The 25,044-nt window shown below is 36.7% G+C and overlaps 3 protein-coding genes across 8 annotated transcripts in view; 1 reads left to right on the top strand and 2 right to left on the bottom strand.

Annotated features, from left to right (window-relative positions):
- Positions 1 to 10,194, top strand: part of LOC311300094 (syntaxin-binding protein 4) — a 43,508-nt gene extending 33,314 nt beyond the window's left edge. For 5 of the 6 annotated variants that reach the window (XM_084424206.1, XM_084424204.1, XM_084424208.1 and 2 more), the window contains 10 exons: positions 781 to 877; positions 3,173 to 3,300; positions 3,681 to 3,773; positions 5,168 to 5,233; positions 5,443 to 5,631; positions 6,656 to 6,772; positions 6,896 to 6,945; positions 7,028 to 7,158; positions 7,358 to 7,415; positions 8,845 to 10,194. In XM_084424206.1, the coding sequence (XP_084280332.1) occupies positions 781 to 877; positions 3,173 to 3,300; positions 3,681 to 3,773; positions 5,168 to 5,233; positions 5,443 to 5,631; positions 6,656 to 6,772; positions 6,896 to 6,945; positions 7,028 to 7,158; positions 7,358 to 7,415; positions 8,845 to 8,908 (993 nt within the window). In that variant the 3' untranslated portion in view covers positions 8,909 to 10,194. The remainder of the gene's footprint in view (positions 1 to 780; positions 878 to 3,172; positions 3,301 to 3,680; positions 3,774 to 5,167; positions 5,234 to 5,442; positions 5,632 to 6,655; positions 6,773 to 6,895; positions 6,946 to 7,027; positions 7,159 to 7,357; positions 7,416 to 8,844) is intronic. The other variant, XM_084424205.1, reaches the window with a different exon arrangement.
- A 624-nt stretch (positions 10,195 to 10,818) lies between these two features.
- rrn3 (RRN3 homolog, RNA polymerase I transcription factor) lies at positions 10,819 to 20,538 on the bottom strand. The gene is made up of 18 exons (XM_084386068.1): positions 20,400 to 20,538; positions 20,036 to 20,154; positions 19,887 to 19,943; positions 19,468 to 19,557; positions 19,253 to 19,382; positions 19,088 to 19,147; positions 17,210 to 17,273; positions 17,064 to 17,133; positions 16,866 to 16,964; positions 16,669 to 16,761; positions 16,010 to 16,139; positions 15,141 to 15,271; positions 14,929 to 15,059; positions 14,517 to 14,701; positions 12,508 to 12,616; positions 12,256 to 12,408; positions 12,080 to 12,167; positions 10,819 to 11,684 (listed from the first exon to the last, which is right to left on the bottom strand). Exons 2-18 carry the CDS (start codon positions 20,129 to 20,131, stop codon positions 11,532 to 11,534), a joined length of 1,839 nt encoding a protein of 612 aa, XP_084242194.1. The 5' UTR covers positions 20,132 to 20,154; positions 20,400 to 20,538; the 3' UTR covers positions 10,819 to 11,531.
- A 2,619-nt stretch (positions 20,539 to 23,157) lies between these two features.
- On the bottom strand, positions 23,158 to 24,521 carry LOC311303847 (transmembrane protein 238). The gene is made up of 2 exons (XM_084430555.1): positions 23,903 to 24,521; positions 23,158 to 23,251 (listed from the first exon to the last, which is right to left on the bottom strand). The coding sequence occupies exon 1, from the start codon at positions 24,388 to 24,390 to the stop codon at positions 23,923 to 23,925; it is 468 nt and encodes a 155-aa protein (XP_084286681.1). The 5' UTR covers positions 24,391 to 24,521; the 3' UTR covers positions 23,158 to 23,251; positions 23,903 to 23,922.
- Positions 24,522 to 25,044: the final 523 nt, after the last annotated feature.

The following is a 25,044-nucleotide window of genomic DNA, read 5'->3' as shown; positions in this document are numbered from 1 at the left end:
ACCTGGTACAGGACAGTTTTCTTGCCATTGGTGTTTGAACAGTATATCTTATTTTTGTGGCAGTATCAGATTGTTGGTTCGACCTTAATCTGATTAGCCTTATTAATGCCTTTTGAACTCTTATGGACCATAAGCCTGGATTTATTGTACGCCACTGACTTGACCTCTGTTACCACACTGCCATCTTGTGTATGTAGCAGTAGCATGACTCTTTTTAAGCTTGACTAGATACTATACAGTTGAGATGCATAGTTATCTGTCAACTCTTAAAATATACTATACTAAATATTTAAGGTTCAGTGTTCATAGTTATTTTCCCTTTGTTTTTATAGTTTTTTCGGTAACACTTTACAGTAAGGTTCATTAGTTAACATTAGTTAATGTATTACTAACATGAACTAACAATGTGCAATCCATTTGTTACAGTATTTATTAATCTTTGTCAGTGTTAGTTAATAAAAATACAGCTGTTCATTGTTTGTTCGTGTTAGTTCACAGTGCATTTACTGATAGTTAACAAATACAACCTTTGATTTTAATAACGTATTAGTAAATGTTGAAATGAATATTAACTAAGATTAATAAATGCTGAAGAAGTACTGTTCATTCTTAGTTCATGTTAACTAAGGTAGTTAACTAATGAACCTTATTGTGAAGTGTTACTGTTTTTTTCTTCTTTTTTTAAAGAAACATTTGAAGTGAATAAATTAAAATAATTTGTAGCACAGGCTTGTAGCACTATAATGATGAAGGTTTTTTGACCGTTTGATCATTTTGCAGGCTCTGTCGTACCTGGGTCTGGATTTAACAGAAGAGATGAGACGGCAGCTCAGAGAGAGTCTCACTACAGACCCTCAGGGAACGGTCTCATATGGAGGTATAGACACATTATTAACATGATCCTCAGTCAGTCAACTACTGTAGATGCAGGACATTATCCTCATTTTCACAATCATTTTGATGTGGACTTGTATCCCCATATTCATCACATATTTCAATATTGGAGATGAATCCGAAACAGGGGTCAGCAACCCTTTTGATCTGAGGTGCCATTTTTTAGATTTCCTCCCTTTTGAATCACCAGTATGAGCACGTGAGACCCACTTGATAGGTAGTTTACTTGCACTGTTCACTGTTAGAGTGTTAGGCTTCCATAGTGCTTATAACTAAATTAAACAGGTTGCATGACGAAGAAAAAAGGATTACTGCAGTTTATTGAAAAAAAAAGCTGGAGTTTAGCACGCAATGCGTTGGATTTCAACATTACTGAAATAAAAAAATAAAAAAAACATTTAATATTAATCTCTCTCGTATTCATCTTTGGATGCCAATGATTACTGGTTCGGCTTGCGTGCCTAAGGTAATGTTACCATCCTCCTGAAATAACCACAGGAAATAATCACATTTTGACGTGAACGGAAATACCCCTTTTGAAAAGGGAATCACATTCCGTATTTGGATATTGGGCTTGAGTTTGTGCTTTGAAACACTTAGAATGAGTTTTTAGAGACAGATTGTCTGGGAAAAAAAAATTGGGTTCAGTACAAACTTAGACAGCTAAGTATATTTCCAGGCTGCTCTTGACAGGGAGTTACGCTTCACTCCTGAACTCCTCAGCAGGAAGATGTCACCTCGGCAAATCCTGATCAAAGTGTGTGTGGTGGAGCTAGAGTTCTGCCTGTTTTCTTGTACTTCAGCTGTGCAAACACTTACAGCAAGGGCACCTGAACATAAATATTCCTTCTAGATGCTCTTTCTCCTGTTATGAGGAACAATCTGGATATATTTAGCTGAGTGACAGGAGAAGAGACCATATGGCACCCACTTTTCTGTTTAGAAAGCAAATGTTGACCTGAAATCACATTTTCAAATCTACACTCAGACTGGTCAAAAGTTTCGAATAACAAGGCTGCATTCATTTGATCAAAAGCACAGTAATATTGTTAATATTATTACAATTTAAAATAATTTCTATTTTAAAATGTAATTTATTACACTGTAAAAAAAAAACCCGTAAAAAAACGGTAATTTTCTGGCAGCAGGGGCGCCAGAAAATTTCTGTTAAAAAACGGAAAAATACTGTAAAAAAAAATGGTAATTTCTTCCCGTTGTTTTTACGGAAAAAAACTGTATATTTAACATTGGATTTCGGTAATATGATATAATGTTAATTTACCGTCCTATTGAAGTATTAATATCTGTTTTGTACACTGATAACCATCAATCACAGCAGTGATGAGAGTCACATGATCAATCAAAGCTCAACACAAGCAGTTCTTCCACAAGAGAGTACTAATATATATAGAAGCTGCACAGTGTCATTCACACAAACATTAAACACCATCATGGTAACACATGAAATTTTAAAAATGCAATAAACATTATTTTAACAACATTAAATGTAACATAAACCCCTAATGTACATAACTGATTAGAAAAAACTAAGAAAACTATGAAGAAACAAACATAGTTATTTCAACAAAAATACATCAAATGTGAAGTGTCACAGGGAATTGTGGGAATGTCAATTTACGGTTTTTCACTGTAAATGATACAATGAGTTGTTTTTTCACTTTCAAAAACTGTAAATTTAACGGTATGTTACAGTAAAATTACATTAAATGTACCGTTAGATCTATCACAGTTATTTACCGTATTTAGTACGGAAACTTTCTGTTAACCAATTAACAGTTTTTCACTGTAGCATTTTTACCGTTAAAATTACGATCATTTTTTACAGTGTACTTTTTCTTTTGTTATATCTTACTTTCCAAATTTTTTAAAGGTTATGTATCACAGTTTTCACAAAAATATAAAGCAGTACAAATCATCACATTAGAATGATTTCTGAAGGATCATGTGACACTGAATATCTGACAATGAGTAATGATTCTGAAAATTTAGCTTTGCCTCACAGGAATAAATTACATTTCAAAATGTATTAAAATAGAAAAAAGTAATTTTTTCCACAATATTACTGTTTTTACTGTATTTTTTATCAAATAAATGATGCCTCTGCATTGTGACCGACTTAAGTTTTTTTTAAAACATAAAAAAAAATTCTTAATGATTTTGATACTGTAATTGTTATAATCTAAATTTCTTACATGCTTTTTATATTTCTAGTGTACTTCTTGGCTATTTCTAAATATGCCTCTGTTTCCTTAACAAGACTTTGTGGAAGCCACCCGCAGTGTGTATCAAGAGAAGCTGGAGGAGGCGGGACTGGGACAGGGACCCTTTATGTTCTCGTATCAGGAAGCAGCTAGTTTGATGGACACCTCTGCCTTTCATTCCCCTGTAAGTAGACCCGCAGGATTTAGTATCGGAGTGCTTGACTTTGATTTGGGCTAAACTTCGGCACAATCCTCAGAGCACCTCCTCACATTTGAGACTTCACTTTCTCCTGAAGCTGAGCATGTCGGGAGATTTACTCAGGGATCTTAAAGGAGCTTTTCTCCCGCTCAGAAAAGTTATCAAAGCTGTCTTTTGAAGCTCTTAAACGCTTCGATTGTCAGAGTTTGCCTGTTTTGTAGCCTTGTGCCTTTGGATTTGTCTCACATAGATGTATGAGCACTGAATTGGTATTGGTTTTATTGGGGTTTTTTACGTTCAGATCCCAGAGGTAGGGTCACACACTTATGAAAGAGTTGTTTTAACAGTGTCACTCTCTCTTTCAGACCTATGAGTCAGAGTGCAGCTACAGCAGTGAGGAGCTGGAGGAGTTTCAGACGGAAGTCAAACAACTCCAGCTGCAAATGAAACAACTCAAGGTGAGTACTGAAATAAACAGGGGTAGCTGGATTGTGTTGCTTTCTTCAATCAATATATAAGTATAGGACTATAATTGCTGACTGCAGGGTCCAAAATGAACACGCGCTAAGTGCCAAATTCAAGTCAAAATTGGTGTATTTAGTGAGTAAATAAACCAACAATTGTCCAGTAAATTAATTAGTCAAATTGTAAGAATGATAGTCTTGACTGATTCACTTAAGAAACACCTGTCGCAGCTCGTACAACTTTTCCCTCAGTGGAAAACTTACCATCATGTTTAACTCAATGTTTCAACACGTGGAATATTCCTCACCAAAACCCACAAAACAACAACAAAAAATATATAGAATATGGAATAATCAGAATAGACAGAAAATAAATAGTAAAAAAAAATGTAAAAAAAAAAATTATGGAAGATAATTTCCGCCAATAAGAAAAACGACTCATGAAAAAAAAAAAGACTCATGCTTTGGTAAATAATAATTATGACATACTAAGTCATAATTATGATAGACTAAATCATAATAATGAGATAAAAGTCATAATTATGACATAAAAATTTGAAATTGACAAAAGTCAGAATTTTGACAAATCGAATTTGAGATAAAGTCCAAATTATGACATACAAAGTCAAAATTGATTTAAAATTTTGAAATGATGACAGTTGAAATTGACAGAATATCAAAATGATGATTGAATGTCATAATTTCAACTTTTTGTGTCATAATTATGATATACAAAAACATGATTTATTTTCTTATGTGGCAGACATAGGCTCCCATACAAAATAAAGTTTCATATTTTTAGTCAGTACATTTTGCACATTTACATTTAATTTACATTTTCATTACATTTACATTTATGCATTTAGAAGATGCTTTTATCCAAAGCGACTTACAAGAAAGGAACAAAGCAATATGTCAAGGAGTCAATACTATTTGTAATAAACAATGCCAGGTTTTCTGACAACTAAATAGAGAGAAGCTAGAGAAGAGAAGAGTGTGTAAGTTGTGCATTGTGTTAAGGGTGTGTGGGGTAGTTAATTCACACATCATTGGTGTGGCAGAAAGTTAATTTTGGACCCTGGTTGACTTTCCATAAAATTTTGCTAGACTATGAGGTCCCACACATGACATGCAGGGGGAAAACAAGTTATCGTTGCCACAAATGAATTTATTCCCTCATTTTAGGTAAATTGTGGCCACAATTAAAAAACACAAGAAAACTAATTATTACAAGGGGGCTACAAATTAATAAGTTGTGGGATCAAATATCCATTGGCCACAATATCTGTTTTTCTTCCACGTGTCATGTACGAGGCTCTGTACAAGACTGAGCTGAACATTTGTGCAAAAAGCTTTTGTGACATGAACATCCCTGACATTGCTCTCAGGTGTTACTGAAAGACACAGAAGACAGTAAGAAGACTCTGGAGGAGGAACTGCAGAAGACGGCTGAGGTAATGCCTGGAAATAAACACAACTTCTTCTATGTGACTAATCTTAAATGTCTCAAAATATGGCATCCAAATATAAAGAGGCATGAGAGCTGATTTAATACATCAACACTGTGCATACCAAATATATACTATCACAACATGAGCATCTGAACATTTGTCCACCCGTCAATTTGTGTGTTCCCTTATTTCAATGTGTGTGGATGAAACAGAAGGCCACGGCCACAGTGGAAGAGAATAAGTGTCTGAAGAGTAAGCTCCAGGTAGCAGAGGCTGTTCAGAGACAGACTAACAGTGCCGAACAAGACTACGAGCAGGTCATTCAGCTCCTGGAGGCTGAAATCAAAGATCTGAAGAACCAGGTAGCCGGAAAGAAACAGAGAGGACTTGAGGCTACCAAGGTAATTGTTCCTCTTTCATCACATCTCTTTGTTCTCTGAAAAATTATTCATATAATTGATATGAAATTTACAAGATGAAAACTTGTTGGAATGAGTTGCCAGGTGATTTTTATCTAATTAAACACTGTCCAGTCCAGTTCATGACGAACACTTGAAACAGTGTTATTTTAGTATTATTTATACACTATTATAGTATTTATGAATATTTAAATTAGTTTTTATTTTTGACATTTTCAATTTTAATTTTAGTTTTAGTCATTTGTTTATGCTTTTTTGTCATTTTTGTTAGTTTTTTTTTTTACATTTCTGTTTAGCTTTAATTTGTTTTTATTTCACTTTTAGCTTTAGTCATTATAATACTTCAGCTAAAATTAATTGTATTTTGCGTTAGTTGCCATGTAACATTTCAGTTTTTTGTCTAATAATTATATTTGATTTTAATTCAGCTTTAATTTGAATTAATTTTAAGTGTAAGGTTACGTATACACGACCACAGTGTCCCAAAAATGGAAACGTTTTTTCCTTCGTATTTTCGCAAGTTTCACGTACAGGCGACAACGTTGTCAAAATGATCCCCGTTCTCACGGATCTGTGAAAACGACTAAAAACGCTGCATTATGCAGGCCAGTAGTTGACGATGTCAAGAAATACTACGCACCTGTGCACGTACACATTTTCCTACAGAGCGGTGAATACAATTCTTTGCTGGAGAAGTGTTAATAAACTCAGTGTCTTGAGCAGCACACACACAGTCCTGTAGGCCGCTATTGTTGTTTTGGTGGTCAAGTACTCGCGCATGCCTATAGACTAAACGTAGTATGCATGCGGATGACGTCACCGTTCTCACATATTCATGGAGAAGATAACGATATTGTTTTCAAAAATGTGCGCTTTGAAACCTGTTTTCGAACGTTTGCATTTCAGGCCCCTAAAACGCCACTGTAAATGAACAGCCAAAACGGGTATTAAACAACATGTGTTTGTTGTTTAACAACACTGGTATTAAAGGGCATTTTTTTCACAGGAGGATGTGATGGATCTGAACAGAAAGTTCAACGTCATTGACAGCCAGCTGAGAAGGTCTGAACTCACACGGAAACACCTGGAGATTTCCAACAAGAAACTCCTTGGCTTTGCCCAGGTAAAAACAAACCACTTTTTGACTTAAAATCAGTTGTAATCTGTTGTATTTAGGTATCAGTGGCCCTTCAAGAACACCAAAGCACCAAAACATCCAAGTTTATAATTTGCACTATTTTTACAGAATGTCCACAAAGTTCTCACCAACACCAGCTTATTTGGGATTGAAAATGGGTAAGTTTCTCAAGCCAGACACATTTAAAGTTGCGGTGGTCCCCCCTACCAGTGATCATGACATTTCCCTCTAATCCTAAAGGAGCGCACGGGCGTCTCCGGCGACTGACAGCCCCGACACACCTTCCCCGATCCCCGACCCCGCCTGCCAGCTCGCAGCTGAGGCCAAAGAGCTTGTGGATGGCGTCTGCTCACTTTGCACTGAGGATCACAGTAAGTGAGAAATGTGCACTAGATCATCACCAGTTCTGGGCGTCTAATCTGAGTGGCTGCTTCAAAGCTCTTTCAGTCCGACTCTGTTTGAGTGGAGTGTGACTTCATATGGTAGAATGGGACAGTTTCTGGACTTTTTGTTCTAATGAACTCATTTGAACTTGTGTTGTTGTCACATCTGTGTTCGGTTGTTTTGCAGCATTACCGCAGTACGTAGAGGGATGCGTTGTGACGGCCGAAGAGGACTGTGATTCAAAGTGAGTGGCCGTTATTGTGTTATGAAGCAATCAGCATTTTTCCCTTCAACTGCTGCTGTCAGCTGAGTTTAGCTCAGGCCAAATCCCGCTTATCACACTGCTACTTGCCACATAAATAAGTGATTAGACACCAAATATTGACTTGCGTTGAAATATTTTATTAGCTCTTTAAACGCAAAGCTTTCAATTAGAAAGCAGTTGCTAGCGTGGCAAGTTCAAACTAGACGGGACATTTAAGGGATACGGTACAGTCATACCACTTATTACACGGTATTTCGCCACATAAATAATTATGGAGATAAGAGATATTGATCTGAGATGAAACTGTTTTAAAATCCTTACCTGTTTATTATCTTATAACCCATTACAGAGTACAAACCAATAGTCGCAAAATGGCAGCAGCTGTCTACGATAGCCCACGATACCCGGATGACATAAATAATTGTTCACAAAATGTTGTGTTTTAATATTTTATTAGCTCACCAAACATTCCTAGTAAGCGTAAAGCACTGACTTCAGTTACCCAGATGAGCCTGTGTTATCAGGGGATAACATACCGCTGGATGGCGCGATTGACCAATCAGAATCAAGTATTCCACAGAGCCGTGTAATAATAAACAATATGCACCTGCAAACAGATTCTGGAATTTAAAAGGATGTAAAGACCCTTCACTTCTAGGTTTTTTGTATATTCTTGAATTGATATGATAATGATATTTTATTCATATGTTATGCTAATGTCTTCTTGGGGCAACATGTAATAAAAAAAGAATTATAATAATGGGAGTAATAATTGGCAACATTTTCATAATATCAAATATTTCATAGGAATATTGATATATAATCTCTTTCCCTATTGATATTTTATTCATATGTTATGCTAATGTCTTCTTGGGGCAACATGTAATAAAAAAAAGAAGTATAATAATGGGAGTAATAATTGGCAACATTTTCATAATATCAAATATTTCATAGGAATATTGATATATAATCTCTTTCCCTATTCACTTGCTGTGTCTCTCAAAATGCCTGATAAACATGCTTTAAGTCCTGATGTCCACTACAGGGGACATGTATGAAATCCATGCCCCGGTTTGAAAGTCACATCTTGATTAGAAACCCCAAAACATTTTCCTGAAATGTTGATTTATGACAATTTGAAAATTAGTATTTTTCTTCACTCAAGTCTAACAGTAAAAAAAATAAAAATAATTTACATTATGTAAAAATACAACTGATGTCCAATAGTGTCAGCTCTCACCATGGAAGTTGTGTCCTCTGAAGAGAATGTGACGTAGGCATATAACTTCTGAAAAGAATGCACTCATAAACAAAATTTTTCAGATTCAGTATCATATTTACAGTAGAATATTATAGATTTACGTAATACCACACATGATCTACAATCATGCTCTCTTTTTTCCTGCAGCCTCGTTCACTGGCCACAACCTCCTGTCCTCGGCGGTCCTGCAGTCGAGCGGAGAGGTCAGTAGAGCGTCTGGGACGGACAGACAAACCCGGCTCATTCAGAACATCAAGGCTAAACTGAAACTATACTGTGGAAAATAAGAGACTGTGAAGTTCTGCAGTGTGGTTTTTACTCCTTCAGTTCATAGTTCGAGTGGAATCAGAGGCCTGAGCTCTACTGATCAAACTGATAACCATTTTTTAAAGCAGTCCATGTACTTATTTAACATGTAGCATTACTCAGTGTCATAATGTAAAGGCAGAAACCAACCAAGGGGATTGAAATCTGAAACACAAACGGCACTATTAACAGCAGAGGCGACTTTGAGATGTGATTTCAAGCGTGTCAGCGTGTGCCGTGCAAAACACGAAGAGTTAGGAAGACGATCTCTTCAGAATGAGAAAGAGAGCATTCAGACGTACATCTCTCCATTCAACCACCGTAATGAAAACACATGTGGCTGAGCAGCTGACCTCTCTTTTAGAGTTAGCTATATTATACAGTACATGTATTACATTTCATTTAGGGATTTTTGGGACAGTCCCCACTTTTCATCATTTGATATGATGCTTATTTGTATCTGTTCTGAGAAGTGCTATGACGTTTTGAAGATTTTATATTTTTGGTCCGAATCTTTTATTATGCAGACACACATAGACATGCTCGCTTCTAAGTACGTGGGCGCTTGCCGTAATAAAGCTTGTAAATCTTGCCGTCAAACCCTTCGATGTCCTCTTCATGTATTTGCCGATCGCGCCAGTCTGTGCTCGGACGCATTTGCGGTACAGGTCGGTCCAGTGTCACCCAGCATCCACCGCACTACTATCAGGGATGGTCTGTTAAGTGCTTTAGGGGGGATCCTTCGTGGCTTGTTTCTGAGATGGACAGTAACTTTGCTCCATCTCAGTGTCCTCGTCACTGTACTGATAGTTCTGAGGGGGATTTTGGTTGTCATGGCACTAGAATCAAGTAATGGGGGTCATATTGCAGCGTTCCACCCCGAATGCATCCATTCAGCTGAACAATGCACATGGTTCAGGTTACTGTTTTCATAAGCTCACTGTATTCGGCTGTTTTGTCTTGGCGTGTAGGATCTACCATCACCTATATCAATGTGTAATAAGCTGGTATCATTCATTTCCTGAGGATAGAGGTGTACGGTTATGGAGGTGGTTTGTCGATATTAATAACAGCACATGCTCTACAAATGCTGACATGTAGTCCTGTGATTTAACTAGATTGCATCATATGTGTGGCCTAAATATCTTTCTTGTAATGTTTTTATTAAAGTCAGAACAAATGTGTCATGTGTGTTTTTGTATGATTATATGTAGTGGAATTCTGTAGAGCATTGACACTTAAAATACTAGAGGGTTTGTCTGTTATTTTTAAATCCACTCATGCTTATGTGCCAGTATACATTGTTGTGCCACAGCTGGCTCATGAGAAAATATTTTAACATTTTTATTTGCCAACCAAGGGTTGCATGCTGACAGTTTTAATGCTTGTGTAATCTGCAACAGCTTGCGTGGGTCTGCTTTTTTTTTAAAGATATGACTATGCACATCTGTACAGTTTCTGTTAAGGATGCATCACTGAATTTGACCTTCCAGTAATATATATATTTAAAAGATTCTTAGATGAAAAGAGAGTTCAAAAGAACAGCGTTTGTAACACTATAAATGTCTTTATTCTCACTTTTAATCAATTTAATGCATCCTTGCTGAATTTTTTTATTTTCTTAAAAAAATAAAATAAAATCCGGACCCCAAACTTGAACAGTAATATATATCTAGCTTAAGGATAAAAATGCAATTACTGACCTTTATATTGTATTACTCGAAATACACTAAATACAATTTGGATTTTTGGTGGGAGAAAATTATATATAAAAAAATTAACAGAGTAATACACCTTTAGGAAAACAGTCAATAATTACATATTTATAACATTTTAATAAAATAGCATGACCACTTCATTATTTCATGTTAATTATTTTACAGAGTACAAATTTCAAAACTCTTCGAGTGTTGCACAAACACAACATTCAGAACATATTCACTGTGCATGTTATGAAATTTGTACAGAACAATATGACCAAGTCCAAAAATTCCAATAACTTTTTCCAATAACTTATAAATTCCAATAACAGATAACAGAACTCCATCTTTAAATGATGGTCAGTTTCCTACAAAATATTTTGTACAAACAGACACCGATTTAATCATACCTCAAACTTATAACATGGGAAGTGATGCCCATTTACCAATGAAACACACCACCAGTTAATTTGCTCTCCAATTCTTTCAGAACAAGCTGAAAATATTACAAAAAATTGCTAATTATCTCAGTGATAATTTACAATAGTCTCGAGAGTCTCCTGAAAACAGAAAACATTAGACTGTCAACTTGAGAACCAATGTTTCTTTCATTTTACTACTAATATAGCTAAAATATGCAACAAACACATATTTGTATTATATGATGCAGTCTTAAAGTGTAGTAGAGGGTAAAACTACTGACAGACACTGGGGTCAGTAATGCTGGTGTGTCAAGGCTTTAGAGAAAGATCTGCGCTAACACAAGCATTCCTTGAGCGCCCCCTCGTGGCGTGAAGTCTGTGACCAGCTGTTCACGACAGCAGTGGATCAGAAAGGCCGCTGCAGGAAAGAGATGGGGGGCGAGCCCACGCTCCGCGGACTGTGCAGATTGGAGTCATAAGAGCCCGGAGTCATGCCCATTATTGAGTCTCCATGAGGTGTTTCTCCATGCAGAAAGTCATCTTCCTCCTCCATAGACCCCTGTGAGATGAGATCAAAGTGTTATTAGATATTCTCTAAGAATAGTTCATGTAAAATCTATTGGACACCCATCATTTAGTTTGTTTTAGTTTATGGAATATTGATGCATTTATAATAAACGATTTAACCGTGCACATATTTTGTGCGCCCACGTAATCTGTAATTAAAATAACATCTCTTCTCTGATAAGGTGTTTACTGGCGAGAGGGCGAGACAACCTGTCACTCACATGACATCACAACAATAACAAGCCATAACCATCTAATCAATTCCCAATGAACAAAATCAAGTCCCTCCCTGCATTTTTTCTTGTTCGAGAAGCCATTTCACTTGTATATTTTAAGTATCCAAATGAAATCCTCTTTGTGGCCACTGTGAATGCAGGTCAGGGTCACCTTTCTCGCTTCCTTTTTGGGCACTTGAATCATACAGTCGGATGGCTCCTCCCACACCTGGTAGATTGGCTCAATGAATTTCCCAGAGCTGTTGTGAAAATGAACAAATAAATAAAACATCCACTGAACTATTATTCCAGCACTGAGATAGATCGAAATGGACATGATTTTCATACCTTTTCAGGAGATACGGATCAAAAGGGAAGAAGGTGTCCAGGGGGTTTGTGTTAGTGTACACGGAGTTGCCGCCCACTGAACTCCTCACCACTGGCAACAAGTGGCGGTTGTTCCGCTCAATGATGGTGTAACAGAACACGAGCTGGTACTTCCTGCCAACAGAAGGGTGAAATTGCCCTCATTTGTCATGCATTCATTTCATAAAGCTTTGTTACCTGATGAACGCTCTCTCTCTCTCTCTCGTGCTGTACCTGGTGATGGCTGCAAACATGTTGGTGACAGCAGGTAGACAGACCCTCAGAGGGTTGAGCTGACACATCACTATACGCTCTAGATTCAAACCCTGAAGATACGCCAACCCTGCAGAATGATCAGTGTTCACCATAAAGAAAAGCAAACACATTTGTCAAGGTCTTAGATATGTACTCTTCATATTCATGTTAATTCTTACTAATATTTAATAATTTTGTTTTTCTTTATTTAAATCTACCCTTTACTGTGTCAGTAATTTGTTAGCCAGAAAAATATTAGACTACCTTAAAAGTATTGCTTAAGTTAACAGACTGTGTGCGTTTTATATCAGTGTCCGTTCTCGGAGAATAAGCCCTGTTCGCGTGAGGTGCGCTTCCCGCTCGCGCTGTTCTGCAGTTTACTATTAATTCTGAACGTGTCGCGTCTCGCGTGTCTGTCTATATTGCACCAAATGCGACACTGCACTCCCTTGTGAAGTCGATTGGATGAACGGTTCTCGAAATAATCAAAATGCAAACGGACAGACAGACACATAGAGATTACTACCTATATTCCTTACTGAGCGCGAAGCAGCAGTGCAGCCAGCCACAGGTGCGGTTCCCGAGTGTTCTACGTGGTGCGCTAAACTGTGGCGCTGTTACAAAATAGCCTAAATGAAAGCATTTAAAGTTGGGGATAAAACATAGGCTAATTATATTTAGAATACAGTAATATATAACTGCTTATAAAGGAATAAATATCAAGGAGTAAATCAATGAAAATTTCTTTATTGGTAAAAAAAAAAAAAAAAAAAAAAATTTCCGACTGGTCGACCAATGAGAATGTCAGTCGACCAAGACGGCATCGACCGATTAGTCGACTTAACGACTAAAGTTGACAGCCGTACATGAGAGGGTCCTCTTTATATCACTTCCCTTTTTTTCTGCACGTTGGTTGGACCACACGAGTTTGATTTGGCAGACAAACGTCACAATGAAGCACTTTTGTTAAAATACTTTAATAAAGAAAGGACTTTGATCTTTGAGGGCGCTTTCACACTTGATTCGATTGCCTGGTCCGAACTAGAGTTTAATTGCTCTCCCTCCCCCTGCTGGATTATTTGGGTCTAAACCACAGTGCGTTTGCATCAAAGGAGGTAACAACGACACAGAAGGCAGTAAAATGCATAGCATTTCTCGCCTCACTAGTATATTAAGATTTTTTTAATGCTTGGTTTTGTTTTCAAAGGGTCAGCACAACAGCACTCGCGTCTATCTTCCACACAAATGTACTACAAATGTTCTAAAGAACGCGGCAGTCCATTTCTGCTGAACTCGGGCCTCTCTGCTTGAAGTGCATCAGTCACACTTGTCAGGAAAGTGAGTGAGAACACACACAAAAGCAGTTTTAATCAAATCAAACAGCATCAATAGCGGTTCACTTCCGCAATTTAGTACGATTGCGTTCACATCAGCTGCGAACCGTACCAGAGTTCACATGAACCGTACCCCAGACCACCCTTTTTATGCGGACTTGGGTATGGTTCACAGGTGCACACCCGAGTTCGGAAAACAGTGTTCACATCATCCAAACGAACCAACCTCTGACGTCAGTTGAACCCTCTTTATGAAAACGATCTCTTTATGAACTTTTTGAAGCGGCAAAGTGGTAGTTGCGTAGACTGTCAATCTCTCAGATTTCATCAAAAATATCTTAATTTGTGTTCCAAAGTTGAGCGAAAGTCTTATGGGTTTGGAACGACATGAGGGTGAGTAAATTAATGACAGAATTTTCAATTTTGGGTAAACTATCTCTTTGAAGAGGTTTTTTTTCTTCATTATGTTATCAGGTTATTTTTTTACTCTACAATTTTAACTTAAAGGCCCTCAAAATATCTAAATGAATTTGAAATTCAAAATTAATGTCATGCTTAAAAGTGGTCCTAGTTTGTGAATGCATTTTTTGATAAATTAATAAAAAATAAATAAAATAAAAACATACAAATGATTTCAATTCCACATGTACTGACCTTTCTTCAGACTGCCCTCCAGAATGACGTTGTGCCTGAAGATCAGTGTGTAAAACACAGCCTGGCAGGCTGCATAAAAGGGGCCGTGGAGATTGATGTCACAGAATGCTTTGGATCCCGTGTCCTGACTGTCAATGTAAAGGTGCAGCCAGGGAACTAACAGGTCCAGACAGGCCTTGACTGTCCTGTGGAAGAGAGAGGAAACTCTATTTTGACATGTAGGTTTCAAATTATGTTTTGACAAATAAAGGTACCCGTGTCCAATCAAACCCCTTTCCTTTCTCAGACACCAACATAGAAGCATTAATGTTTAATTACCTAATCGAGGTAACAAACCACTGCCAAGAAAGATGATTAAATATTGAACTCCAATGTATTAGATAAGATAAAACTGCATGATAAAGTCACTTACGACACTGGCAGAAACTTGGCTCTTGCCATGAAGCTGCCCATGTACCCAGCAGCGGCCTGTCTCAGGATGGGGGGCTGGTTGGGGCCTTGTAACAGCTTCCATAAGTGATCCAAAAAAGCTTCAGCCAAACCCTGAAAAAAGAAAGAAAAAAGTTGTAGATGTCTAGGTATGCTTTTTGATTGTTTGTGAATGAGAGAGAAGTGGGACCTTACCAGATGGAAGCTGCACAGGTAGAAGGTGTAGTACTGCACGTGACAGGAGGCATGAGTGGGAAGCACCACCTTATCAAACACACACACCAGGTCTCTGTACAGAGCTTTGGTTTTCTCAATATCTAAGGAGCCTAATGAGATAAAAAAAAAAAAGATAAAATGAATAGGAAATTGTTATAATATGAATGCACATATTAATAATGCATGTCATTAGTTATATATTAATGCTGGTGTATTTTAACACTCTTCTTTAAATGCATTTATATTCTGCAATGTCAGCCACACAATTATACATATATTACCATTCAAAGTTTTGGGCTGGAGATTTTTTAATGTTTTTGTCTCCAAGTCTCTTATGCTCGCCAGTACTGCATTTATTTAATCAAAAATACAGCAAACACAGTAAATATTATTACAATTTAAAATAAGTGTTTTCTATTTAAATATATATTACAATGTACTTTATTCCTGTGATGCAAATCTGAATTTTCAGCATCATTATTCTAGTCTTCAGTGTCACATGACCCTTCAGAAATCATTCTAATATGATGATTTGACGCTCAAGAAACTTTTCTTATTATTATCAATGTTGAAAATAGTTGTGCTGCTTAATTTTTTTGTGTAATACATTTTTTTTTTCAGGATTCTTTGATGAATAGAAAGTTCATTTGTTTGAAACAAAAATCTTTTGTAAGATTAAAAATGCCTTTACTGACCCCAAACTTTTGAAAGGTTAGATTTTCTTGTTTTCATTCCTAAAAAAAGGACTGAATGTGCTAACTGAGTTGCGATTAAACATTCTTCTTGACTGACGTGACATCCCTTAAAAAAACAACACTATTGAGTTAATAAAATGGTAATTCCCTGACCATTAACATGGCACATGTCTTTAATGTAAGCCAGCAGGACAGTCATCATTGTGTCCAGTCTCTCTGCCATGGGATGGACCATTACAGCTCCATCAGGTGTTGAATTCAGTGGAGAGTCCTCTTCCTCATCCTGAATCAACCATATCAAAAGAGTAGATTTATGACTATTCAAACATTAAAAGAAAGACTATGATATGAATGAGTTAGCCCATTCCCTCATACAAACCTGCTGTGTTGCTATCAAAATAATGTATAGTCCAGAGGTCTTCAACTCTGCTCCTAGAGACCCATTGCCCTGCAAAGCGTACATCCAACCTGCTTCAGCTTGTGATTTTGAAGCGATCCTGAAGAGCTTGAGTAGCTGGTTCAGGTGTGTTTGAAGGAGCAGGGTTAAAGACCTCTGGTATAGACTACTTTTACGATAATATTGCCTCTTTTTTAAGCGCGAAAGCTCCCGCTCACATTCACTGCAAGTGACTACACAACATTCTTCAAGATTTCACAGAAGAAAGTCAGTCATACATGTTTAAAACGACTGAAAATGAGGTTAAGTACATGATACATTTTTATTTCTTGGTGAACTATCACTTTAAATTAGTCTCATTGAGTATGGCTTTTTGTGCTTTTATGTGAGTGTTATATATGTGTTTTGGACTCACCATGTTGAAGAGGCACTCATCCTGCGATGCTCCACTGGCATCTTGCTGACCTCCACTTTCCACTTCTTCAATCTCACTCCGTGGTGCACTAACCTAAATGTAAAAATGCTTTTTTGTAAGAAAATGAATACAAAAAATGTAAAAGCAGCAGTCAAACATCTGCACGGATGCAAAGACATCAGTACAGTGCCGCTTACATCTAGTGTGAGCATCTTGCTGATGATGAGCTCTAAGATGTCTCTCCTCAGGTCAGGGATGTAGACCGAAACCCTCAACAGGTTGTGCACATAACACTCCTGAGTGGAAAGGTAGCACAGCCTCAGTACAATCACATTCACATATGTAATCACATTACTTTACTCAAGTACTGGATTTAAATATTGTGAATAACTCACAAGTGTTCTGGTGGACTTCTGCACAAAAGGGAACTTGTCAGAGAGGATTGGCATCAGGAATCGACTGGTTCTGAAAGAGCGAGGCAGTTTATTAGAGACCGCTAAATATTTAAAAGAAGCTTTGGGGGATTTTGTGAGACACTTACGATGGAACGTATCTCGTAATCAGCTGTAAGGCTTGATGACACTGATCAAAGGTCCTTGGCAGATCTGTGCGAATGTGAAAAGAAACAGTGAATTATGGAGTGGAGTAGAAGGGCGATTAGTGGCCCAGTGCAAGCCAGGGCTTTCAACGGGCCGGGCTGGGCTAATAGCCTTGGACCTATAGCAGCGAGCCCAAAACCATGCTGCGCTTCCACTTTCGGGCCAGAAGCTCCACAGCGCTTCACTAAAACACGCCCGTAACACACCTATCTGGAACAACGTCACACAAACCCATCATTTCACCAACAAATGGAAGTTTTATCAGAAAGTAATCACTGGATATGATAAAAGTGGCCGTTTTTAAACCTAAGCATCAATGTTTTACCACAGTTTTACAATAGTAAGTGATACATTGATCATATTGAATTAATTTGTGTCAAGATTGCGAATTAGTCACACAGAAATAAAGTGGTATTTACCGGTATTTCACAAAAGAGCGAGGACACGCGTACTTAATTCAGTCGCGTCGGTTTGTGTTTATTTGAAGTCATAGGACAGTATGTTTACATCACATTTAGAAAATGATCATTTCTACAAATTTTCAACCAAAAATACGACCTAAGGAGCTTTAGCACTCTCTCCATTGACAGTCTCAATTCAGGAATATTTTCAATCAGAGAAACAGAGGAAGCTCCCGAAAAACCAAACTTGCTTAATTTTATGACACATGCAGAGCTAAATATGGATATCAGACAGTCCGGTATAAAGAGACGAGACGTAACGACAGGTAAAATAAATACACGATTGTGATAGCCTATATGATTTGTCTGAATTCTTCAAGCAGTCGTATTTACCATGTTTACTATGGTAATGGTTAGCGCACATAGTCTTTTGCATTGCATATAAATATCTCTGCCTTATACTTCTGCCTAAGTACACGGGTTAAGGTTAGGTTTAGGTGTAGGTTCTGGGTTATTACTAGGCTGGGAAAACCCAGACAACTTCCAGCAAATTTAGATTTGCTCTGCAATTAGTCTGGTAAAGAGCTCATTAAAGCCCATTTCTAATCCGTCGAAATCGCGGCACCAATCAGAAACGTTGAGGTGGGCTTTACACAATGACGATCGCTCTGATTGGTTTTAGGTCTATCCAATTGCGCCCAGAGGCATTTGAGCGAAGTCTGTTGGTGACGCCCTTTGGAAAAGAGTTATTAATGAAGCTTTGCCAGACCATAACTCAGTTACTACTGAGAATGGTCTGGTTTTAACCAGGCTAGGTTATTACAGAGTTATTGCAATTACTATAATAAGTACATAATGTGTACATGGGAAACAGGACTGTAAAATAAAGTGGTACCAATGTATTAATAAAATGGTAGGCTACATCAACAAAAACAATAGTCAATAGCCCTGTCACGATCACAAATTTTGTGCTGACGATTAATTATACAAATAATTGCGATTGACGATTTATTATTAAACTAATTCTGTTTTGTTCATGTCACTTAGAGTGTAAACCTAAGAAGTTCCTATTTTTTTTGTAATATTTATATAAAATTTTCAATAATATTGATAATATATAATGCAGTCTGATTAAACACACAAGCCTTCATTTCATATGAAGGAAGACCTTTGACAATCTTTTGTACTTTATAACAGTGGTCTTTTGATGGCATTTTTTAAGTGCTTAATTTTTCATTATTTGGATGGAAAAATGTAATTGAAATTTAAACTGCACAACCATTGCAGTTATCTCAAATAATTGTGATTAGGTAGAATAACCACAACCATACGATTAATTAATAATCGTGACAGGTCTAATAGTCAATATCACAAATTAAATCACAAACCACAAGAAGTTATATAATGAAATGCACCAACTTTCATCTTCGTCATCAGAATCTGAAATATCCACATTTCCCTCTTGTATTCTTATTCTCTCTGGAAAAAAGGCAAAACAACAACAACATGATTTAAGTGATCTGAACATAGTGAATGGAGTGAAGCATTATCAAGGAATAATAATAAGAATAATAATAATCTTACTTGGTGCAAAATTAGAGACGACCATTCTGAGACAGGGTCTGAGATAAACCGTCTGGGCCGACACTAGATTACTCAGAAAAGCCAGATATTCTTCCACGACAGCCTGACTGCGACCGAGCCATGGCAGCTTCTGCGTGGGGAAACATGTCATATGTTACAGCTAAAGTGACCTGACTGTATTTGATTCACATCTGACATATTGCGGTTTCACTCACCAAAACAACATATATTAATTGCTCATGATCCTTTCCAAGTTGTGTGACACAAACCCTGAATTCCTGCAACCAGCTGATAATTTGAGCATCCTACAATGAGAAATATAACAATGAGAAAGCAAATTTCCAATGTGCATGTTTAAACAAATTCCAGGATTCCCACACCAATCATTTGTGCTTACTAAATTAGGACGTGTATACATCATTTTGATTCAGACCAATTCGCCAATGAATCATTAAGGCTCGAGAGAATAAATAAATAACAAACTGAACATCACTTTAACTTGAAATTGCTTATTAATAACTGATGAACTTTGCAACACTGCCACTATTAGTCAACACATTGACCTAAACTAAAACGAGGTGAACACAATACTGAGCATGGGAACTCTGAAATATCCATTAAAAGCAATACTTGCCTTAATATCAGGATCTGAGAGTTGATGTTTTATCAGTTCATAATCACTTGAGTCGCCCTGTAGACGTCACATCAGACATGTCAGGGCATGTTTAACAGACACTGATATGTATTAGCTTTATATTGTATTTATAATCTGGCCCTACTCGCCTGTTGTAGCTTAGCTAAAGTATTGGCAACATTGCCTCCAAAACGCACAGTTTTCATAGGAGGTGAATTGAGGACATCTCTGCCCTGACATTCCATTATGTATCGCAAAAACTCTTAATCTGAGAACATAAAAGAAAAAGACGTTAAGAGTCAATGACACCTGACAAATGACAAAAAAATCCACTTCACAAATAATTCAGTAAACTATAACCGCTGCCTCCATGTAACGTTACACATGGTAATGGTAAAGATAATCAATATAAAGACAAACGCTGTATGAAGATTTTAAGCATCGTTAAAGACTGCGCGTAGGCCTAGTTATTAAAACGACTATATCAAGCGAGTTAATTAGATCACAACTTACCAAAAAAAAAAAACTTTATTCAAAACAAGCTATAAATAAAGCCGGCATTATAAGTGAGATATCGAAATAATCACATGCGCAACCATGCCGAGCTCTTCTTCTTCTTCTAATTTTAATGGCGGTAGGCAAACCAGCTTTGGTGCATTTCCGCCACCTACTGGGGTGGAGTCAGTGAGAAGCGTTGACCTACAATGAAAATAAATAAAAATAAAAATGTACATTCTTCTAATCAAATTTGTTTTCTTAAGATATTCTAATAAAGCAGTAGTCGCTTCTGAATTATTGTTCAGCAAGTTCTTTAAACCAGCACACTTTAGAAGAACATGTTCGACGGTTTGTAATCCTGCTGACTGCACAATCCTGTAGCCTATTATGTTTACCAGTTTTAAAAAGTGATTGATTCAAAGCTGTTTGTCCAATACGAAGTCGTGAAATTATTGTGTCACCCCACCCTTATTTTGCCATTGCCACAAACTTCTCACATTTCCTACTTCTTTTATTTCATATAAGTTTCTTCCCTTTCCTTCCTGTGTCCACAACTCTTGCCATCTATAAATATCTTTAGATAAGAAATTAGATGTTCTTTCACCTATTTTAAAGTCCAGCTGTGGAATTACTACTGCTGCAGCTTTTATGCCCAGATTCAGGATATTTTGAGCCGTCATATTGGAGTAGGCCTACTCTTGATGTAAATATTGTTTCACCAACAAATCTTTAGAAATCTTTCCCTGAGGGTCATTTATTTATTCCAGTAAGTGTAGATTGACCAACGGTATTGGACATAACCATGGAGGTATAGGTGATATTGCCAATGTCGGACTAATTTCATAATCAAAAATTCATATAATGAATTCATATCACTCATTATTAGCATCCCATCCGAAACTGGCTACTTGTGAATATTCATATTCCCAACAGTTCATAATAACATCTTTAACAGGGTGACTATTCTTGTGTTCTTTTACTGATATCCAGTAAACCATTTTCAATTGTTGCCATAAAGCATTTCTCCTATTTCCACCTGTAACGGCGCTACATGGTTTAAAAAAAAGCCCCACAGCAAATTCTTACAGCCTGTGATTGTATACTTTCCAACTTTTTTTTATCTGTGATGCTGATGCAGAAGAATAAACAATGCATAATCTATAGGTTTTAAAGATCTTATTACTGCACTATATATTATTATAATGAGGCCAGGTTAGCTCCCCAATCTGTCCCAGTCAAGCATCGAGTATATTAGTTCCCTTCCTTCATTTATTTACTATATTTTGAATATGTGATCCAAATGATGCCTTAGAGTCCATTCATGTTACTAAGAACTTGATTTCTGAAACTTGTTCTAAAACCTGTTAAAACTTAAAAACCTAAAACTTAATATTTTTTTTAATATTTTTTTTTTCCTTTCTTTTTTTCTTGAAAAACATACTACATGAGTTTTGTTTATAAAGAATCTGAATCCCCAGATGTTAGCCCATGCCGAGTTCTACCAGGTTCTACACACCCGGAATATCTCATACAGCTGTAATATTGTTATTACGGAAGTAGCCTGGCCCTGTTTAGTTCAGTTGTGCTCTAGAAATGAAAGTTCTGCCACCTAGTGGTTTGAAGTGTAATAACTCGATAAACGCTTCCTCTGTATACTCATTAGCTGTTAGAAAGAACGGAGAAAGTACATAGATATAAAATGGAGTGTCGCATTTTTAGCCTGGCATATTATAACGTGTATATAATCGTATTATCATTGACTTCCATTATGGACAAAAATGTAGGCCTATTTAAAAAACGATAAAAAATAAATAAACAAATCACTGAGACATTTCTCAAAATGTCTTATGTTCCACAGAAGAAAGTCATAGAAAGGTTTGAAACGACATGAAAGTGAGTAAATAATGACATAATTTCAATTTAGCGGTGAACTATCCCTTAATGTTGTATTTATTTATTTTTTATGTGTAAAATTTGTGTAAGATCTAACAATAATTTGGTGGACCTCTTACTGAAGACCACTGGCACATACAGGATTTGAAAACTGTCACACTTAAAAGCAACAAAATATAATTTCTTATTTTTCACTTTAATGTGAAATACGACCAGGACAAGAACATGTTCTTTTGGAAGATTCACCCTAGATTTCAGTATTAACCCCCGGTTTCACAGACAAGGCTTAAGTTAGTCCCAGACTAAAATGCATGTTTGAGCTGTTTTAACTGAAAACAACTTGCACTGGCATATCTTAAATTGTCAAAGTTTAGGAAGAAATATAACAAAGTTTAGGAATAAATCACCTTTCTCAATAAACATAATGTCCAGATTGAGAAATAAAGCTGTAAATCCACCTGAAAGCTGAACGTAAATATCTAGTTAACTGTTGTGAAAAAGAGAGGACCAATTTTCTGCCGCCCATCTGCTTCATTTACACCTGCTGATTCTAAATTGGTATGAGCAAACAAAGATAAGAGGAAGCAAACCTAATAACACTTCTCACTGTCCAAAGGTTGTATACTGTACAGATGTATGAGATTCAATAAAAGCAGGAGACTAGAAAAGGTCTGGATTTCAATCATATGTTGGTTGAAACCTTTAGATCCAGATACAAAATACACAATTAAATGTAGGAAAATACACAATTGTATTTCTTTTGTCATACAGCCATTTTTTTGTCAGTGCATAATCTCAGTGTATAGTACAAAGTACAAAAAAAAAAAAAAATTCAATAAAATCAACAAACAATACAAAATGCCATTCAATTGTAAACATTTTCAATAAAAGTAAAAAAAAAAAAAAATTGTTTCAACAGGATAGAAAAACCACTCTGCTTCAGTGCCATATGGTTGAATATCATCTTCTGTAACCTGTCAAAATAAAAAAATTAAATGTTCAAGCATTTTCATTTTTATTTAAAAAGTCTCTCTCTCGCTCTAAAAGTGTCTTGTTTGTTCTATATTATTTAAACTTAGTCTACCAATATATTTATCCTTGTGGAACCCACTTGAAATTTTTCATACACAGTTTTTAAATAGGCTACTTTGTTTTGCTACTTTATTCATGTATATATCATTTATTGTCCTTCATACAGTGTATACATTCTTTACAACATTCTATGCAGTCACACTCGAATAAACAAGTCTTAATTTCGTGCAGAATGAATACGAATAAAGTCTTAAATATGAAAATAAATTTTCATTTCAGGTCTCCACTGTTGAACTGAGCTATTGTTGGTTTCATGGTTAATGTTTAACAGAGTTATCTGCCCTTACTTATGATGCAAATACTTCCTCAAAGTCATTTCTTTAACATGTTTTCTATGCCATGTCCAATTTTCATACCATGCCAATTATTAAATCAAGAATAAGTGATGACACATTCATAAAACATTTACAAACACTGCGAGTATAGCTTCAAACAATGAATTTCAACAAAGAATTGATAAACTGGTGAAGTTGGTCTATTATGTCTATTATTGATAGAATGCAGACAACCAAACGTAATTAAAGTGTATTAACCTGTAGCTATTCCTGATGGTTCATACGACCTGTGTTTCTGTCACGGCCGCAGACACAGTGCTCACGTTATCCTGAGAGGTCATTGCAAAAGCCACTGGTACTTGACCGCCTTCTCTTCTGTGCTTTGCTTGACGGGGAGCTGACCCTTGACCTCGGGTTCCCTCATTTCTCCTGAAAGAGTTTCTGATTCCGCTCGAGAGGCGAGTGGAGAACCTCCTGACAACCCCTGCCAAACCTCTGCCCTTCTTCAGCAAACCCACATCATCCTCAAGCTCCTCGGGGGGCACCTCAATATTACCCGTGTACCAGAAAACCCACCAGATGAGACTCAGGAAAATGATTATGGCGCCTGCGTATATCAAAAAGTCATAGTAAAACAAATCTCCAAACACGCCAAGCAATAAAATGATGAGTCCAAATACGTCGAAAGCCACCGCGAGCCAGAACGCGCAAGAGCAGCGTCCGAGACCGCCCGGCGCTGCCTCCATCTCCAAGCTGTTTTTATAGTTATTTCGGTCGTTTGGGACTGTTGAATTGCCGAACAGCCGTTGAATTAATCGATTAGAAGGGTTTTAAAGTGTTTTCGTTTGTTTCATAGGTAAGCAGCGCGAAGGAAGGAGCTTTCTGTTACAACTTCACCTGGAAGGGAGTGGCATAGAGCGGTGGGTGCGTCTTAACTACACAGACACAGACTCACCTAGACACGAGCCCGGTGCTGCCCCGAGTGTACGACACAACACTCCTGCATATAGACGACTGTCTTCAGGTATGGAAACACTTTCAAGTAGGCGTACTATAGTAAAGTATCTGAATCCTTCTCTGATCTTTTTTGGATGGCAGTGTTTTTTTTTTTTGTTTTTTTTTTTATACCAGATTTTTAGTCAAAATGTTATTATATTAACCATTTATAATATGATTATATTTGATATACTAATAAAATAATTAAAAATATATATGTTGTTATTATTATAAATAATTCTAAAGTACTAAAACAATGTGAAAAGTTTCAGAATTTAGTTTAATCTCTTTAATTTGTTTAACATTTGTGTGTTTATTCATTTTTTTTATTATTATTTTTTTTATAGTTGAGGCTATACCAGTTGCTTTTCAAAAACCATCATGCTTCATGAGCCTGGTGGCAA

Source organism: Rutilus rutilus (assembly GCF_951802725.1).
Source record: "Rutilus rutilus genome assembly, chromosome: 1".
Lineage (NCBI taxonomy): Eukaryota > Metazoa > Chordata > Actinopteri > Cypriniformes > Leuciscidae > Rutilus > Rutilus rutilus.
The sequence above is the reverse complement of the archived record's forward strand: the minus strand, read 5'-3'. Positions and strand labels throughout refer to the sequence as shown.

Excerpts from the sequence above, each read along its gene's own strand:
- rrn3 (XM_084386068.1), bottom strand. The coding sequence starts at position 20,131 with ATGGAATGTCAGGGCAGAGATGTCCTCAATTCACCTCCTATGAAAACT. Across the intron at positions 16,965-17,063 it reads AGAAGTCCACCAGAACACTT|GAGTGTTATGTGCACAACCT; the intron begins GTGAGTTATTCA and ends CTTTCCACTCAG. Across the intron at positions 12,168-12,255 it reads GATCCGTATCTCCTGAAAAG|CTCTGGGAAATTCATTGAGC; the intron begins GTATGAAAATCA and ends TTTTCACAACAG.
- LOC311303847 (XM_084430555.1), bottom strand. The coding sequence starts at position 24,390 with ATGGAGGCAGCGCCGGGCGGTCTCGGACGCTGCTCTTGCGCGTTCTGG.